This window comes from Purpureocillium takamizusanense, chromosome 3, assembly GCF_022605165.1.
Source record: "Purpureocillium takamizusanense chromosome 3, complete sequence".
NCBI lineage: Eukaryota > Fungi > Ascomycota > Sordariomycetes > Hypocreales > Ophiocordycipitaceae > Purpureocillium > Purpureocillium takamizusanense.
The window spans coordinates 1,149,068-1,165,561 of record NC_063070.1 but is presented as its reverse complement, the minus strand read 5'-3'; the positions used below and the strand labels follow the sequence as shown (position 1 = coordinate 1,165,561).

At 67.9% G+C, this 16,494-nt stretch overlaps 9 protein-coding genes across 10 annotated transcripts; 5 read left to right on the top strand and 4 right to left on the bottom strand.

Annotated features, from left to right (window-relative positions):
• Positions 1-304: 304 nt before the first annotated feature.
• JDV02_003887 (uncharacterized protein) lies at positions 305-2,832 on the bottom strand. 2 transcript variants are annotated; one of them, XM_047985060.1, is made up of 4 exons: positions 2,427-2,832; positions 2,327-2,382; positions 1,162-2,273; positions 305-992 (listed from the first exon to the last, which is right to left on the bottom strand). In XM_047985060.1, the coding sequence occupies exons 1-4, from the start codon at positions 2,532-2,534 to the stop codon at positions 358-360; spliced, it is 1,911 nt and encodes a 636-aa protein (XP_047841035.1). In that variant the 5' UTR covers positions 2,535-2,832; the 3' UTR covers positions 305-357. The 2 variants fall into 2 exon arrangements, with proteins under 2 accessions (XP_047841035.1, XP_047841036.1); XM_047985061.1 differs by having other exon boundaries at positions 2,327-2,832.
• A 308-nt stretch (positions 2,833-3,140) lies between these two features.
• Positions 3,141-4,987, top strand: JDV02_003886 (uncharacterized protein; the record flags this gene model as incomplete). The annotated part of the gene is made up of 2 exons (XM_047985059.1): positions 3,141-4,341; positions 4,422-4,987. 2 exons carry the CDS (start codon positions 3,141-3,143, stop codon positions 4,766-4,768), a joined length of 1,548 nt encoding a protein of 515 aa, XP_047841034.1. The 3' UTR covers positions 4,769-4,987.
• A 115-nt stretch (positions 4,988-5,102) lies between these two features.
• JDV02_003885 (uncharacterized protein) lies at positions 5,103-6,575 on the top strand (the record flags this gene model as incomplete). Its single annotated transcript, XM_047985058.1, has 1 exon — positions 5,103-6,575. One exon carries the CDS (start codon positions 5,103-5,105, stop codon positions 6,573-6,575), a length of 1,473 nt encoding a protein of 490 aa, XP_047841033.1.
• Positions 6,576-6,962: 387 nt separating this feature from the next.
• Positions 6,963-9,454, top strand: JDV02_003884 (uncharacterized protein). Its single transcript, XM_047985057.1, has one exon. The coding sequence runs from the start codon at positions 7,252-7,254 to the stop codon at positions 9,361-9,363; it is 2,112 nt and encodes a 703-aa protein (XP_047841032.1). The 5' UTR covers positions 6,963-7,251; the 3' UTR covers positions 9,364-9,454.
• Positions 9,455-9,547: 93 nt separating this feature from the next.
• On the bottom strand, positions 9,548-11,242 carry JDV02_003883 (uncharacterized protein; the record flags this gene model as incomplete). The annotated part of the gene is made up of 1 exon (XM_047985056.1): positions 9,548-11,242. One exon carries the CDS (start codon positions 11,240-11,242, stop codon positions 9,548-9,550), a length of 1,695 nt encoding a protein of 564 aa, XP_047841031.1.
• A 606-nt stretch (positions 11,243-11,848) lies between these two features.
• Positions 11,849-13,118, top strand: JDV02_003882 (uncharacterized protein; the record flags this gene model as incomplete). Its single annotated transcript, XM_047985055.1, has 2 exons — positions 11,849-12,575; positions 12,631-13,118. The coding sequence occupies 2 exons, from the start codon at positions 11,849-11,851 to the stop codon at positions 13,116-13,118; spliced, it is 1,215 nt and encodes a 404-aa protein (XP_047841030.1).
• A 676-nt stretch (positions 13,119-13,794) lies between these two features.
• Positions 13,795-14,625, top strand: JDV02_003881 (uncharacterized protein; the record flags this gene model as incomplete). Its single annotated transcript, XM_047985054.1, has 1 exon — positions 13,795-14,625. The coding sequence occupies one exon, from the start codon at positions 13,795-13,797 to the stop codon at positions 14,623-14,625; it is 831 nt and encodes a 276-aa protein (XP_047841029.1).
• Positions 14,626-14,730: 105 nt separating this feature from the next.
• Positions 14,731-15,124, bottom strand: JDV02_003880 (uncharacterized protein; the record flags this gene model as incomplete). Its single annotated transcript, XM_047985053.1, has 3 exons — positions 14,731-14,958; positions 15,013-15,030; positions 15,080-15,124. The coding sequence occupies 3 exons, from the start codon at positions 15,122-15,124 to the stop codon at positions 14,731-14,733; spliced, it is 291 nt and encodes a 96-aa protein (XP_047841028.1).
• A 153-nt stretch (positions 15,125-15,277) lies between these two features.
• JDV02_003879 (uncharacterized protein) lies at positions 15,278-16,044 on the bottom strand. Its single transcript, XM_047985052.1, has one exon. The coding sequence runs from the start codon at positions 15,928-15,930 to the stop codon at positions 15,415-15,417; it is 516 nt and encodes a 171-aa protein (XP_047841027.1). The 5' UTR covers positions 15,931-16,044; the 3' UTR covers positions 15,278-15,414.
• Between the last annotated feature and the right edge of the window lie 450 nt (positions 16,045-16,494).

Sequence of the window (16,494 nt, the reverse complement as noted above, 5' to 3'; positions counted from 1 at the left end):
TCGCGCTTCACCCCGGATCATAAAGACCAAATGGGTTGTGATACATCTTCTGCCATCGGCTTCCGTCAACATGTCGATTTAGACACGAGACATGCCTCCTCGGCGCTGCCGAATCATGGATGCAGTCTTGGAGCTCCACATGCCGAAGAAGGCAATTTCATTCCGGGAACGCACTAACTAGTGGGCGGGCTGGATCAAGCAGGCGGTGGGGCTTAACATCCCAGATGGCCGGCTCATTTACTAGTCTCTCGCTCCGCCGCCAATATATAAACACAACTGCAACACGAGCAACGAGACGCAAAACGCACGACCAAGATATGATTAAAGTGACTAGTAATATACAGCACGGCCCAATAGTCAGGCCGCAAACTGCCCCCAGTCGCCCCAGTTCAGGGGCAGGCCAATGTCGAGATTTGCCTCGAGGGCGTCCTCGACGGCATCGAGATCGAAGCTGGGGTCGATGTGGCCAAAGACGTCCTGGCCGGAGACGGCGTCGATGAGGGAAAAGTCGACGGAGTTGTCCATGGCGAGGGCCGAGTTCATGGCGAGGGTAGGGGGCGTGGGGTCGTCGGGGGGGCGGGCGGGGGGCGGGCTGGCGTCGCGGGCGAGGGTGGTGGCGGCGCGCTCCATCTCCTTGAGGACGCGCTCGCCGAGGCCCGCGACGACGCGGGCGCTCCAGAAGTGGGTGCCGAAGCGGCGGAGGAGCTCGCAGTTGCGGCGAAAGGCGTTCATGGCGCGGGCGCGGAACATGGGGAGGCGGCTGTGGCGCATCTTGCGGTACTCGACGCTGAGGGCGAGGGAGACGGCGTAGGGGACAAAGGGGACGGAGGAGAGGTGGTCGCGGGGGACGGCGCAGGCGATGCGCTCGGCGGCGAGGGAGCGGCGGGCGTTGGCGGAGGGGGGCGGGAGGGTGGAGGCGGCGGGGACGGTGCCGGGGCGGGGGAGGCGGCAGGAGAGGATGATGACGGCGTGGTAAAAGGTTTCGATGGTGGCTGGAGGTCAGGGGAAGGTCAGCGGGTCGAGATGAAGCGTGGAGGAGGAGGGAGGGGAGGCAGAGATGGGTCGAGATGGGTCGAGATGGGAGCGGGAGGAGGAGGGAGGGGAGGCAGAGATGGGTCGAGATAAAGCGGGAGGAGGGGAGGCAGAGATGGGGGCGGCTACCGATGAGGGGCGAGGGCACGGCGAGGGCGTCGGCGTGGACAATCATGGCCTCGAGGACGGGCAGGTCAATGTAGGAAATCTTTTCGAGGCCGGCCTCGGCGCTGGGGCCGGGGCGGTAGAGCTCGACGACCTGGTCGAGCCACTGGACGACAGATAGAAAAAGGCGGAAGCAGGGGGGCCGCTTGCGGATGCAGGCGTCGAGGTCCGCGCCAATGTCGCGCTCGTGGATGAGGCAGGGGCGGGCGTAGACGGCGGCGTTGAGGCGGTCGAGGGCCCAGACGGCGCAAAAGAGGTTGTTGAGGTCGTCGCAGTTGGGGGCGTCGTAGCGCAGGAGGTGGAGGCCGAGGGTCTGGATGTGGTGGATGGCGCGGCCGCCGAGCTGGGCGGGCAGGTCGGCCTCCTCGGGGCAGGTGGGCTGGGTGAAGAGGGAGAGCATGACGAGGGCCTGGATGTGGAGGACGCGGTCGGTGATGATGCTGGTCTCGAGGATGGCGCGGACGGCCGACGAGAGGGCCTGGGAGAAGTCGTGGGGCGAGAGGAGGGCGGCGCCGCGGTTCTGGAGGCGCAGGTGGGGGGCCATGTCGGGGTCGGCGCCGGCGGCGAGGCAGACGAGCTGGCGCAGGACGACGTGGCACGGGTTGAGGAAGCGGCCGTTGAGGACGGCCTCGGGGACCACGGGGAAGATGGGGTGGATCTTTTGCGCAAAGACGTCGCGGAAGCGCCAGAAGGCGTCGTCGGGCGGCAGCGCCGACAGGCAGTGCTCGCGCACAAACGGCAGCAGGAAGCGGTCCATGACGGCGGGCGGGCGCGCCGTGATGAACTGCGACGGCTGGCCCGAGGCGGCCGAGAGCCAGATGCCGACGTCGCCCTTTTGGGGGGCCGTGGTGGTGGTGGCCTCGAGGAACATGCCCTCGGGGTTGAGGTCGCCGACGAAGCGATGCGTGGGCTTGGGGGGTGGTTCGGGCCCGTCCAAGGGCGTGATGTCGGATACTGGTCTGTCGCCAAAGGGGTGCGAGGCGTCGGACGCCGGCCCGTCGCCCAGGGGACGCGTGTCAGACGCATCTTTGGAGGCGTCGGCGCGCCGCGGCGTCGACGTGGAGGAAGCATTCGCCCTGCTCGGTCAGCGGGGAGCTGGGTTGGCAGCATCGCTCACGGGTCGACTCACAGCGGCGGAGCGTCGTCGTCGGCCTCGGGCTCCCCCTCGGCGTGGATGCAGCGCCTCTGCGACGGTCAGCTCGAGTCTCGGGGCGGCGCACAGGACTTGCCTTTTTGCGGCGGCACGACGCGCACGCCTGCTGCACCTGCTTGCGCTTGACGGGCAGGCCGCCGCGCGCGGGATCCGACGCCACAAACTTGACCTTGCGGGCGGACATTAGGACATGGTGGTGTCGTGGCGATGTATCGTGAGTGGTGGGTGATGTCGTGGGTCGTGATGCGGTGGTGATGTGAGCCGTGATGAGGTGTGCGGTGAGCCGTGATTGAGTGATGAATGCCAAGGTCGTGACCGGTTTTCGCCGTGAGTGATGAATGAGTCAAGGTCGATCGGTGGTGATGCGCGCCGCGAGTGATGAATGCCAAGGTCGTGATCGGTTTCGCCGCGAGTGATGAATGAGCTACGGTCGTGATGCGGTGGCGTCAGCTCGTGGAAGCAAGCCGACTGCCGTTTCCGTCTGCGGACGGTCTTGACCTGGATGAGTCATCCGATCCACCGCCCAGCCCACGACTGGCGATGCCCTCACTTGCACGTCTCCATGCCGTCGCAGGAGGCCGCGGTGCCCTTTCCTCCATTGGCGCGCAAATGGCCGCAAATGGCCGGAAATGGCCGGACGGTAATAAATTCACTAGCATGCCGTCCCATTGTCAGACGAACGGCAGTGACCACATGGCGCGGCTCGGACCACGCGGACAAAGGGCGTCGAGGCGTCGAGGTGTCGAGTGCACTTCCTGCGCTCGCAAGCATCACCCCATGCATCGCCTCCATGTACGAAGCAGAGGACGCGAGCGTTGCCGCGCTGAGACGGGCCGTCTGCGACGCCATCGTGTGCGGCGCCCTCAACACGCCAGTCTCGAAGCCGTCGAAGCAGGCCCTTTCGCAGCAATCAGGGCGGCTCCCCAATCCTCTTCCGCTTTACAACCCCCCTCAACGCAAGCCGCTTTCGAAACGCAATCCACTTCCATGCAAGCCACTGCCGTTGTACGCGCCCACTCCACGGCCGCCCCCCTCGGCCCTCTCGCAGCCGCGGTCCGTCTGGGAGGCCGACGGCTCGGACGAGTCGACCAACGGGCCGCGTGGCTGCGCGCGGCGGCTCAAGAGCAAGCTGCTGCTGGGCTGTCTCGCCGCGGCCGTGCTGGTCATTGCCGGCGCCGTCGTCGGGGCGGTCCTCGGGCTCCGGGCCACGCGCAAGACGGCACGGGCGCGCGACACGGGGGCGCTCGCGCACGCGGCGTCGCAGCTCGGCGCGTGGAGCCAGACGGCCGCCGACGGGACGCTCGACCATGCCGTGGCGTTCCAGGACACGACGGGGGCCCTCGTCGTCGTCGAGTGCCACGGGAACGTCTCGGAGGCCTTTGCGCTCGCCAGCCGGGTGCCGCGCCTGCCGAGCCCGCTGCTGGGCACGCCGATCCGGATCCAGCCGTTTGGCGAGGCGCCGGACCTGCACGTGTTTTACCTCGACGAGCGGCGGCTCATACAGCACGTCGTGCGCGCGGGCGACGGGCGCGGCGCGTGGATCCTCGACGACGCCTTTTCGACCGACGGCCCCGGCGACGGCGCGCAGGCGTACGTGGCGGACGGCCGGGCGCTCGCCGTCATGACGACGCCGGCCGAGGCGCACGAGCAGCACCCGGCCATGGCGGTGCTGTACTGGGACGAGCAAAAGAACAACACGCTGGGGCTGCTGCGACGCGAGGCGCCCTTTGACCAGACGAGGTGGACGTTTCAGCGGGTGCAGCTGGAGAACGGCGCAAAGAGCATGGGCTCGCCCGGACTGCTGGCGGGCCTGGCGCTGGGGACGTATGAGGAGATGGCGGCCAACGCCTCGACGTACGTGAGCGCGGGCAACGCGGTGGTGGCGACGATCCGGATCCTGTGGGACGCGGACGGCGTGGCGCTCGAAACCTGCGTCCCGTCGGGCACGCCGTACGCGCAGCAGTGCTGGAGCCGGGCGGTTACATATTCGGGTACGGAATCTCGCTGCCTCCCATCACCCATCGCCCATCACCCACCGCTGACGCTGACCTGACGCTGACCTGACCCGCAGACGAACACCTGCGGGACCGGGTGCGCGACGCGCCCAAGCCGCTGCAGATGGCGGAGCTGGTGCTCGACAACGAGCCGGACCGGCGCGCGTCGGTGACGGGGTTCCTCGGCGGCGGGCGGTACTGGGAGGCATACTGGCGGGACGACAACTGCACGGCGGCCATGGATCTGCACCTGGCCGACGGGCTGGGGGACCTGGCGGGCTTCGCCTTTATGCAGTCGCGCATCGTGTTGGCGCTGCGCAACGGCACGCTGGTGCAGCTGCGGCGGTGCCCGTGGTGGACGGGCGCGTGCGGGGACGAGGTGTTTACGGTGATGGGCGCGATGAACACGTCGCTGATGTCATGACGGTGCGGCGTGCGGCGTGCGGCGTGGTGAGGGCGTGGCGTTGTGGACGTAGTCTACATGTGCTGCCTGTTGGTGTTGACGCGATATCGACGAAAGACGTCGGCACTGTGACTCGGTCACACAGGCTCTCACGAGGTCGTGCCGCGGGATCTGGCAAACGTTAGCAGCAATGATGAGCAACGTAACGCGGGCAGCGCATGTATAAATCCACAGGCAGAGCTACAACCTCGAGACGTCAGATACTCCAAACGTACTCTGTAAGCGCACTCCGTGAACATCGTAAACGCACATGAACGCACACGAACGCGCTCGCACCCTGCCGTGGACAGCCGAGATGCCCAAGCCCGGCATGCCCGCCGCCCCGGACCCGCGCGTGTCCGAGTGCGTCAACCACTACTACTTTGCGGACCAGCAGCCGCGGTGGTACCAGCGCCGGCGCTGCTTCTGGACGGCCGTCGCGGCGGCGGCGTTTGTGGTGGTGGCCGCGGCCGTGGTGCTGGGCGTGGTGCTGAGCCGCGACGGGCATGTGAGGCAGTCGAGTGCGGCGCCGTTGCCGTCGTCGTCGGCGGCGGCGGCGGAGACGAGTCTGTCGATACACACGCCGGCCTCGAGCCAGGATCTGGGCGCGCTTCTGTCCTCGCTCCTCGAGACGCATAGTGCGCCGTCAAGCTCGGGATCCAGCACAATCTCCACGTCTGCCATCACATCCACCACATCCATCAACACCTCATCGACCAGCACCTCCACATCGACAACCTCCACGTCTACCTCCACGTCTACCTCCACGTCTACTTCCACCTCCACACCCACGCCGACGTACCCCCCCTCCGGCACATCCAAGGTGGCCGCCGCGTTCGCCGGCAACCGCCGCGTCGTCCTCTGGCAGGACGACCAGGGCGGGCTCGTCGTCACCGAGTGGCACGCCGGCGGCCGGTCGCAGTACCGCCTCGCCGACACGCTGGGCGCCTCGCCCCCGCCCCGGCACGGCACGCCCCTCGCCGCGGCGGCCAGCAACGAGGGCGTCGTGCACGTCGTCTACTTTGACGCCCACGGCGCCGTGGCGCACGTCTTCGAGGCCGCGCCGGGCCAGTGGACGGCGGGCTCGTCGGCGGCCGTCACCGCGTCCGCCGGCTCCCCGCTGTCGGCCGCCTGGCACGGCGGGGAGCAGGGCGCCGCGTCGCTGGTCGTCGCGTACGTCACGGCCGAGGGCAGCGTCCGGCTCGCGCTGGCGGGCGACCCCGACGACGGCGACGCCAGGTGGGAGACGTTTGCCGCGGCGCCCCTCGCCCGCGCCGTGACGGGGCAGACGGCGTCGACGTGCCTGGCCGTGGCGGGCGACTGGAGGTCCAACGCGTCGACCATCTACCTGGCGCTCGAGGACGACGGGGGGCGCCTGGGGTACGAGTGCGTGACGGGGGAGAGGTCGCAGGCCAAGCTGCGGTGCGCGCAGACGGAAAGAGGTGAGGACTCAGGACTCAGGACTCAGGACACTGAGGAGTTTCAAGGACGTGCATATGCAGTGCTGACTACCCTAGACACCGCACATACCGCGCAGTCGCCGCGACAAATCAGCCTGGTCCGGTTCGACGACGGCTACATGCTGCTCACGCTGGACGCAGACGGCATCCTCGAGAGACGCATCGGGTCGGGAAGCGGACAGGGGCGGATCCGCGGCGGGTTCCAGGCCATGGGGGCGACGGATGAGGGGTACGTGTTTGCGGCGGGCAAGGACAACGTGTACGCATTCAAGCGCGGCCCGGCGGGCTGGATCGCGCAGGGGAAGCTGGTAGGGGTTGAGCATCTATAAACACCTGGACTGTCCAGCAATGTGACTGTTACGTTGAAGCATCCGTCGGCCGCTGCCATATGACAGATTGTGCAATGTCAATGCGGAACCAGGCCGTTCAGTGTAACATGCGTCTGCCTCACGATGTAGAGGCAGTGGCTGCGGCGTCGCGTTTGCCTAGCGCTCCGCAAGGCATTCGTTTCGCCGAGCAGTGGCTAATTCTCCTGACGCGAGGGCACGCTCAATCACCATTGCAGCCAGCCGCCGTTGCTGTAATGTGCGACGGTCCAGATCATGTCGGCATTGGCGCTGAGCCGCAAAAAGCAACAAACGCAAAGCAGGCGGCGAGACCATCCCATCGAATCATGCATCCCTGCGGGCTTGTGCGTCGACAGTCAACAGTGACACCGTGAATCGTCCCCGCCGATTCACTGCGCCGCATTCACGGCTCGGCCCACTCGACCCGCACAGCGGTTGGCTGCGCCGAGCGGACACGGGCCGCGGGCCGGCCGCTATACCCGGCTAGGCAATAAGTAAACAAGGACCGACCGGGGTCTGCCTCACGACGCTGCACGACGCGCCGGCCGCGACGTCGCCTGTTTACCTCGCTCGTACGTACGCACACGTCGACCTGTTTGCGACCTGCAGCTGTTTGCGGCTGCTCTGCTTCGACCTCGCACCACAAGGACACCTTAACATGGCCGACCTCGACGTGCCGATTGCGCTGCGGCGGCCGCGTCGCAGCATCAAGACGGAGCCCGCCGCTGCGCCTGCGCTTACACCCGCACCCAAGACGCCCAGGCGCAGGGTGCGCTTCTCCGACCCGGGACCGCTGGGCGAGGCATCGGGCGCGCCGTCCGGCCTCACGCCGTTTATCCGCCGCACTTCACTCACCACACCGAAACGCCGTTCATCCACCACATCGCGCGGCGGCGGCACGCAAGCACCCCCGCTGCACCAGACGGCCGACGGCCGCGTCGAGCGCCGCATCCGCCGCGGCAACCTGCGCGACCTGCTCAACAAGCTGGAGCAGCAGAAGCGGCACGACGAGCGGCGCGTGCGGGCGCACGTGGACCGCCTGCGCGCCGAGGTGGCGGCCCGCGACCGCGAAATCTACGAGCTGCAGAACGCGACCGTCGTCATCGACACGGAGCGCATCTGGGGGCTGGAGCGACAGATTGACGACCTCCGGGACGAGCTGCGCAGGCGGGAGGCGGTCACGCCGCCGGGTGCGGTGACGCCCGACCGCGCGCGCCGCGACTGGACCCCGGGCGACGACCCGTTTTCCGACGACTTGACGGATGCCATGGACGACGACCACTTTGGCGACGCGACCATGGCGCAGTTTGTGGCGAGCACGCCGTCGAGGGCGCGGTCTTCGTTTCCGACGCCGCCGGCCACGAGCCCCAACGTGCCGACGCCGTGCGCGCGTGGCAAGTCGCTCCGGTCCCGCACGCCGCAGGGCTCACCGGGCTTTGCGTACGTCGGCGTGGAGACCGGCGTGCAGGCTTGCCTCCCTGACCCCGCCAGGCAGCAGCTCGACGAGGAGCTCGCGTCGCTCAACCTCGAAGTGTCCAAGCTGACGGCGACGCTCGACTCGTACCGCGGCCTCTACGCGCGCGTCTCCGGGCACGTCGCGTCGGCCATGACGCCCACGCCCGAGGACGCCGCGGGACCACCCCTCGAGGCGCTGGAGCAGCGGGTGCAGCGCCTCGCGCGGGCCATGTCGGACCGCACGGCGGCGCTCGCGCAGCTCAGCGCGGGCATCAACGAGCTCGGGTTCCCCGGGTCCGACGCGGGGGAGATGGTGGCGGCGCTGGCGTCGGGGCTCCGGGCGGCGCGGCTGGAGCTCGAGTACCTGACGCCGGGGGAGATTGCGCTGCCGCTGACGTCGCGCGGGGCCGAGGTGCTGGACCTGCTGCTGACGCGGCTGCGGGCGCTGGCGGCGCGGGCGCGCGAGGACGAGGCCTCCATCGACGAGTACCACGAGATCGAGCAGTCGCTGCGCAAGCAGCTGGACGCGCGCGTGTCGGCCATGGACGGGCTCAGGGCGGGCATGGAGGCGGCGGAGCGGGCCGTCGAGGAGCAGCGGGAGCGCGTCCGGGAGCTCGAGGTGGGCAACGAGCGGCTCAAGGGCGCCGTGGACGGGTACGCGCGCGACATGGCGGAGCTGGAGCGGCTGGTGGAGCGCGTCGAGGGCGAGGCGCGGGACGCGGCGGCGGCGCACGACGAGGCGCTGTCGACGAGCCGGGCGGACGCGGCGGCGCTGGAGCAGCGGCTCGAGGAGGCGGCGCGGCAGACGGCGGGCCTGCGGCGGGAGCTGAGCGACGTGCAGGACGCCACGACGCGGCACGTCGTCGCGCTGAACCGGCGGCACGGCGCGGCGCTGGCGCTGCGGGACGCGCGGGTGCTGGAGCTGCGCGGCGAGGTGGACCGCGTCAACGAGGCGCTGCGGGCGGCGCACGAGACGATGCGCGCGCGGCGGCTCGAGGAGCGGGCGGGCATGGAGGCCCGGATGGCGGAGGAGCGGACGGGCATGGAGTCGCGCATGGCGGAGGAGCGGGCGCGGGCCAAGGAGGCCATGGACGCCATGCGGGCGGAGCTGCGGCGCGTGCTGGAGATGAGCCAGGCGTTTGTCGTGGGCCAGGACGCAGGCCAGGACGGAGGCGAGGTCGCGGGCCCGGACAAGCCCGTCGTCGTCGCGCGGCCGGGGACATTCTTCGCGGGCAAGCTGGCGCGGCGGTCGAGCACGCGGCTTAAGGGGCGCGACAGCGGCATGGGGCTGTTGGAGGAGGACGAGGACGCTTAATTTCATTTGTAGTAGCTTGCCAAGGATTGTTGAGATGTCTACGTACGAGTGACCCGGGCTGTGCATGGCCTCGATGCGCAACCGACAAAGGCGCGGTGGTTGCCTGAGACGTCAGACTGGACTGCCAACTGCTGAGCAAGGCTCACGGGCTGACAGAAGACGACTGTCCGCTGTGACCTGCACCTCACTGTAAAGACGAGTCCGACTGTGACCTCCCCCACGCGTAGAAGCGCCAGCGCGCCTCGTATTCCTCGTCCAGCTCCGTCCCCATGACCGCCGCCCTCGCCAGCTCCGGGGGCACCGCGCCGCACCGCAGCAGCGTGTCGTTGAGGTCGCGCTCGGCCATCCCCCCCTCGAGGGCCTCGCGGCGCAGCGCGTGCAGCTGCAGCGCGCCCACCAGGTAGCCGCACTGGTACAGCGGCGGGTAGTCGCCGTTGAGCCAGCGGCGGACCTCGCCCTCGGCCGTCGCGCGCTCGTGGCCGACCCACGAGACCAGGCGGTCGACGCACTCCTGCGGCTGCACGTCGCCGAGGTGGAAGCCCAGCGACAGCACGATGCGCGCGCACCGGTGCATGCGCCAAAACAGCGTCCCGATGCGGTCCTCGGGCGACGTGAAGAAATCGCCGCGCTCCCACAGCACCAGCTCCCAGTACGTGGCCCAGCCCTCGACGAAAAAGGGCGTCTGGAACAGCTGGCGGTGGCTGCGGTGCCGCGCGGCCATGAAGAGCTGCAGGCGGTGGCCCGGGATCAGCTCGTGAAAGGCCGTCGCCTTGGAAAAGTGGCGGTTGTTGCCGCGCATCACCATCTGCTTGAGCCCGTAGCCCATGTCGGCCGTCGGGTACGACACGATGATGGCGGGCCCGCCGAGGAAGAAGGGGTTGACGCGCTGCGCCGTGGGGCTCATCATGAACATGCGGATCGTCTCCTCGGCCACGGGCGGCACCGTGACGAGGTCGTGCGCGCGCACGTAGTCGGCGGCCTCGCGCGCGAGCTTCCGCACCAGCTGCGTCTGCCCGCCGGGGGGCGCCGACCGCGTCTTGACGTGCTCGTCCATGGCGCGCTTCCAGTCGTCGCCGAAGCCGAGCTCGCGCGCCGCGCGCCGCATCTCGGCCTCGCACCAGGCAAAGTGCTCGCGGGCGATGCGCACCAGCTCCTCGGGCGAGTACGCCAGCACCTCGGCCTCGAGCTCGCGCAGCAGCGCCGCGCGGCCGATGGGCTCGCCGATGATGTCGCCGGTGCCGTCGTCGCGCAGGCCCGCGAGCGCCGTCTCGACCAGCGGCAGGTAGTCGGCGAGGGCGGCGTCGGCGGCGCGCCAGGGCGTCGCGCACCACCAGTCGAAGAGGGGGTCGTAGGACGCGTAGAAGCCGTGGAGCTCCTCGAGGTGGCCGCGGAGCTCGCGAATCACCTTGGACGCCCGGTACGCGTCCGTCTTGCTGACGCGGACCTCGTGGGCGCGCACCCGCTTCGCCACGGCCGCCACCGACGCCGCGATGCCGTCGAGCTGCCGGGCCGTCGTTTCGGCGTCCATGGGCTCGACGTGCTCCCTGCGCTCGCAGAGGGCGACGACGGCGTCGGCAAACGGGAGCAGCACCCGGAAGCCGTCGAGCGCCTCCCGCGCCGCGCGCAGCTGCCGGGCGCCGCGCTGCAGGTGCTTCTTGAGCAGGATGTAGTCGACGCGCTCCTGCTGGTCGAGGGCGCCAAACTCGACGGCCGCCAGCGACGCGAGCTCGTCGGCGTAGAAGCGCTGCAGGCGCGCGTGCCTCGACGGGGCCACCGAGACGCGGTAAAAGTCGTCGAGGTCGCCCAGGTCGGCCCGCACCCTGCGGATGCGGTCCGCGAGGCCGCCGTGCGGTTTGGAGAGCGCCACCCAGTCGTCCATGATGGTCAATGATGGTGTTTATGCGGCGTCGTGAGGGGTTGACGAGGCGTAAGACGTGTAAGCTGGCCCGGGTACGGTATCCGGGCGGCAGAATGCCGTTGCGCTACTGCACATCATTACCCGATCGGCCTGACGCAGCGCCTCGACCTTGCACGAGTGATGGCCACATCGATGCCAAAGTGCAAACTTCTCGTGGCGGCTTGGACGCTCCAAGGCATGCGTTGCTCGCCACGTACAAATGGATTCCAATGTCGTTGGCCCACGACCTGCCTGATCAAGCAGCTCGCGCCTACAAGCAATTCCCGTATAAGCCGCCTGTCGCGCGTCGCTCACTCATCGCACTCGCATCCAGCTTCCTGCTTGCGAGCCATGCGTTGCGCGACCTGCGTCTGGCCGGAGGCGTCGTGAGTAAGCCAGATGGCAAGTGCCGATGGCGTGAACACCTGAAGCTCCTGCTGCATTTGACAGCACGCCGTGCGAATTGGCGGCATAAAGAGCGGCGCCCGTCCAGCCTGAGCGGCACAGTGCCACAGCTCTCGCTGGTGTTACATTGTGATATACGTCCAACCCGATTGTCCACGGTTTTGTCCACCTGCAACGTCCGCCATGAGGACTCTTGCTCTGCTCGCTGCGCTGGCCGGCGTCAACGCTGCCCCGGGTTCCGGCCCCGGCTCCGGCCCCGGCTCCGGCTCCGGCGCCGTCATCCGCACAACGCACAACCCCACCCACGTGCCCGACGGCCCGCGGGCGCTCGCCAGGGCCTACCTCAAGTACGGGCAGCCGCTCCCGGAGCCGCTCGCGGCGGCGCTCGGCGCGCTGGACAAGCGGGACACCGGCGGGACCGGGACCGGGACCGTGGTCGCGACGCCCGTCAAGTACGACGTCGAGTACGTGGCCGAGGTGCTCATCGGCACGCCGCCGCAGAGGGTCGTCATGAACATCGACACGGGCTCGAGCGACTTTTGGGTGTTTAGCTCCGAGACGCCGCCCGAGATCCTCCACGGCCAGGCCATCTACAGCCCGGAAAAGAGCCGCTCCGCCGAGCGACTGGTCGGGGCCAACTGGTCGGTGACGTACAGCGACCACACGACGTCGTGGGGCAACGTCTGGATCGACACGGTCAGCGTCGGCGGGCTGCGCGTCGCGGGCCAGGCGGTGGAGACGGCGCTCAACGCCAGCGACGTCTTCACGTCGGACCCGGCGTCGGGGCTGCTCGGGCTGGGCTTCAGCGACCACAACTCGGTCAGGCCCAAGCCGCAGCTCACGTTCATGGACACGGCCAGGCCGCACCTGCGCGAGCCGCTCTTCACGGCCAACCTCAACTACCACGCGAGTGAGTGTTCCGTTGCACGTCTCGTCTCGCGCTCCGCGGCGGCTGACACGCGCAGACGGCACGTACCGGTTCGGCAAGATTGCCAAGTGCGAGCACAAGGGCCCCGTCACGTACACGCCCGTCGTCGACACCAGCCGCGGGTGGTGGGTGTTCAACTCGTCGGGGTACGCCGTGGGCGACGGGCCGTTCAACCACACGACGACGACGGCCGTCGCCGACACGGGCACCACGCTGCTGCTGGTGCCGGTGGCGCAGGTGCACGCCTACTACGGCCGCGTCCCGGGCGCCGAGTTCAGGTGGGGTCCGTTTGGATACGTCTTTGACTGCAACCTGACGCTGCCCGACTGGACGTACGGCATCGAAGGCGCCACGATTACCATCCCGGGCAGGTTCCTCAACTATGCAAACTGGAACGGCACGCACTGCTACGGGGGGATCCAGAACAGCTTCTCGACGTGGTCCATCTTTGGCGACGTGGCCCTCAAGGCGGCGCTGGTGGTGTTTGACCTGGGCAACCAGCAGATCGGGTGGGCGTCCAAGTAGGGTGCAGTGCTGTGCAGTGCCGTGTTGCTGTTGGAATCGTTCTACTGTTCCGCCGCTGTCCTGTTGCCGCCGTTGCTGCGTTGACATCGTTCTACTGTTTCATTCTGTCGCTGTGCCAGTCTGTCTTCGTCTGTCTTCGTCTGTCTCCGTCGCCTGTCTCCGTCTGCGTCATACCACACCACCCGCGTCAATACAATCAAGTCTCCGCTGCTCGACACCCATTGTGACGCGTCTGCCCTGGAGGACACTGCATGAGGTCTCGTGACGCATAGGTTGTGGCGGCGCATCAGCAGCCAGCAGCGTAGCCAAGACTTGCACGGTGAAGCACCGGACCCGGTGGCGACAGGCTCAGAGCCGTCAAGGATGGTCGAGGCAAGCGATTCGAGCTGAGGCTGAGTGTGCCAACCTGCCAACGTGGCGTGGAGCAAGGCGGGGCCGTGCTGGGTGGGTCGCATGTTCCCGATTAGGAAAAACGATTGCAGGCGCATGTGGCTGACGACCGTGTGCGTGCCGGTCATGACGAGATGCCGCCGTGTCTGTCTATTTATTAGAAACGGCCCCGAATGAAGCAGCATGTGGGAAGCAGCATGTAGTCGTACCCAATCTACTCTCACATCTAGTGTCATCAGCGCACCAACGTCAACCGCGTTGCCCCGCAAACGAAATCTCAGCATCGATGGGCGTCCCGATGGCGCCGCCGCCCAGCATCCAGGCCCGGTTCGAGGGCGTCTTTCACCAGCACTGCGAGGGGAAGCCGTACCTGACGGCCATCGAGGCGGCCGCCGTGTTTATGCAGGCGGGCCAGCAGACCGGCCTGACCAAGGCGGACCTGTCGAGCATCTGGGAGCAGGCCGACGCGGACCGGGACGGGCGCTTCACCATGGGCGAGTTTGTGCACGCCATGTGGCTGATGGAGCTCCAGGGGGCGAGCCCGTGCCCGCCGTACCAAGCATCGCCTCAGGCCTCGGCCCCTGTTTCGCCATTCCTTCCTCGGGCGTTTCCTCCGCGGGCCGCCCTCCCGCCCTTTCTTCCACAGACGTTTCCCCCGCAGCCTCCGCAGGCAGCGCCGATGAAAATGAGCAAGGCCATGATCTGCGCAGGCTGCGAGGCGGGCATCCTCCCCGACGACATCATCTTCCACTGCGCCGAGTGCAGCAAGCCGCAGGGCCTCGGGTACTGCGAGCGGTGCGTCTCGGGCGGCGCCCGCTGTCCGCACGGGCTCGGGCGCGTCAAGCTCGAGGAGCACGAGCTGCCGATCCGCGACAAGGACGGCAGCTGGCTGATGGGGGTCAAGTGCATCAAGTGCAAGACCAAGATGCGGAAAAAGGACCTGTGCTTCAAGTGCAGCCACTGCTGGGACCCCGACTTTTGCCCGAGCTGCTGGCGGGACAAGGACAAGCGGTGCAAGCACGCGGCCCGGGGCAAGGTCAAGATGTGCAGGGTAGGGCGCAAGGACGATGGGATCGAGGACATGATTGACGGCGTGGTGTCTGTGCTGGGGGGGTAGCAGCGGTGCCTGAGCGAATGCACGTTTTTTTTTCCTGGTGCGCGTGGCCTCATCCGTGGGCCCCAGTCAAAGGTCGTGATACCGGCATCCGCCCGGCCGCGTGCGTCACCTCGGCGGCTTGTTCCCCGGCAGGTCTGTCGGCCGGCCGAGGAACTGGTTCTTGAGCTCCTGCCAAAAGTGTCGCAGAAACGTGTGGTGGCGGCCGGTCGAGGCGGGGTCGGCCGTGGCCTCGCCCGGGGCGAGCGGCTCGTGGGGGTTGCGGCCGTGGCGGCGCTCGTGGATGGTGCGGTGGATGCGGCCGACGGCGCGGTGGAAGCCGGGCTGGCGGAGGATCTGTACGCGTGAGCGGCGTGCACCTATCGTGACGCCGGATCATGGAGGGCCTACCACGGCGATGATTCTGTCCTGCGGGCGGTCAGCGTGCGACGATGGGCGGTGGAGGGCAGTCACGTGCCTCAAAGGCCTGGATGACGCGGAGAGCCCACCAGTGAGGGGCCATGATGCGGCGATGGTGATGATGATGCCGTGGAGTGCGGGTTGAGGATGGTGGAGGATGGAGGAGGATGGAGGGTGGGTCTGGAGATGAACCACGCGACACTGACAGCTGGTGTTGAGGCCCACAGTGTGTGCCCACAGTGGTTGTTTATTCTACGTACTTGGGAAATTCTGGCGACACTGCCACTGCACATGCACATCAACACCAGCCGGATCGGCCCATTCGTCCTGAGACGGCAGATTCATGAATATTTCCATCTAGCTCTTCGCTCGCGACCCCACCCCGTGCATCATCTACCGCGACACGTGCTTGCCAACAAAGGCCACCAGGTAGTCCGTCTTGCCCAGGGGCACGCCCTCCTTGCGCAGGATGCCGTAGGCCGTCGTCAGGTGGAAGAAGATGTTGGGCAGGGCGTAGCCGTTGACGTAGGCGGAGCAGGCCATGGGGGCCGACTTGCCGGGGCCGAGGCCGATGGTGACGACCTCGGCGGCGCGGGCGTTGACGGTGGCCTGGTCGGCCTTGGCCACGATGGCCTCGACCTGGGCGATGCGGGCGTGGAAGTCGGCAAACGTCTTGAGGTTGTTTTCGAGCACCGCGGGCTCCTCGCCCGACAGGCGCGCGCACATCTTGGACGCCGTGTCGGTCATCATGTACACCTGAAAGGCCAGCGGCAGCATGTCCGGGTAGAGGCGCGCCTCGGGCAGGCTGTCGGCGGCGGCGTGGGCCTCGCCCTTTTTGAGGACCGAGGTGAGGGAGGCGAGGGCGTCGCGGGCGAGGACGACGGAGGCGTCGTAGAGGGAGTAGGACATGGTGGGCGGGCGGATGTGATGTCGTGCTTGCTGCTAACTGGACTGGGAAGGGAATGTTGCTCTGGATGTTCGAGGAAGGGCTGCGGACGAGGGTATACCTATAGGGGTCGAGGGGCGCCGGCTATATAGGGGTCGTCGTATCCTGCCATCGTACCCCGTCCCATCGTCAAGTCCGCCCGCCAGTCCGTCCGCCCGCCCGCCCGCCCGTCCGTCACGCCGTGGGGCCGCATCTCCTCCACTTGGTCCAGCGCGGCCCGACATGGGACACATCTCCCACGTCAGTGTTTACTAATGAGTTTGGCGACGAGACACTTGACGCAGCGGGCAGGCGGGCTACGGGATTAGCGCGCCGTCTACCACGTCCGACCCACGACGACGACAGGCATCCGCGGGGCTTCAGTGGATCAGATGGCCGGCGGCGGCTGATTAATTGCATGGAATCGCGAGGGAATGCGACGGCGTGGGCTGCGTCTGCGTGGCAGGGGCGCACCAGCCGGGTCGTGTCCGTGGCATTGCGTCGACGACGAATGCGAGCGTGCGGGCGGCAGGGCGACAGGGCGGATG

Coding starts and splice junctions, on each gene's coding strand:
- JDV02_003887 (XM_047985060.1), bottom strand. CDS start 2,534: ATGTCCGCCCGCAAGGTCAAGTTTGTGGCGTCGGATCCCGCGCGCGGC. Junction 2,383..2,426: donor CGTCGTGCCGCCGCAAAAAG/GCAAGTCCTGTG, acceptor TGACCGTCGCAG/AGGCGCTGCATCCACGCCGA. Junction 993..1,161: donor CGTGCCCTCGCCCCTCATCG/GTAGCCGCCCCC, acceptor CCTGACCTCCAG/CCACCATCGAAACCTTTTAC.
- JDV02_003879 (XM_047985052.1), bottom strand. CDS start 15,930: ATGTCCTACTCCCTCTACGACGCCTCCGTCGTCCTCGCCCGCGACGCC.
- JDV02_003884 (XM_047985057.1), top strand. CDS start 7,252: ATGGCCGACCTCGACGTGCCGATTGCGCTGCGGCGGCCGCGTCGCAGC.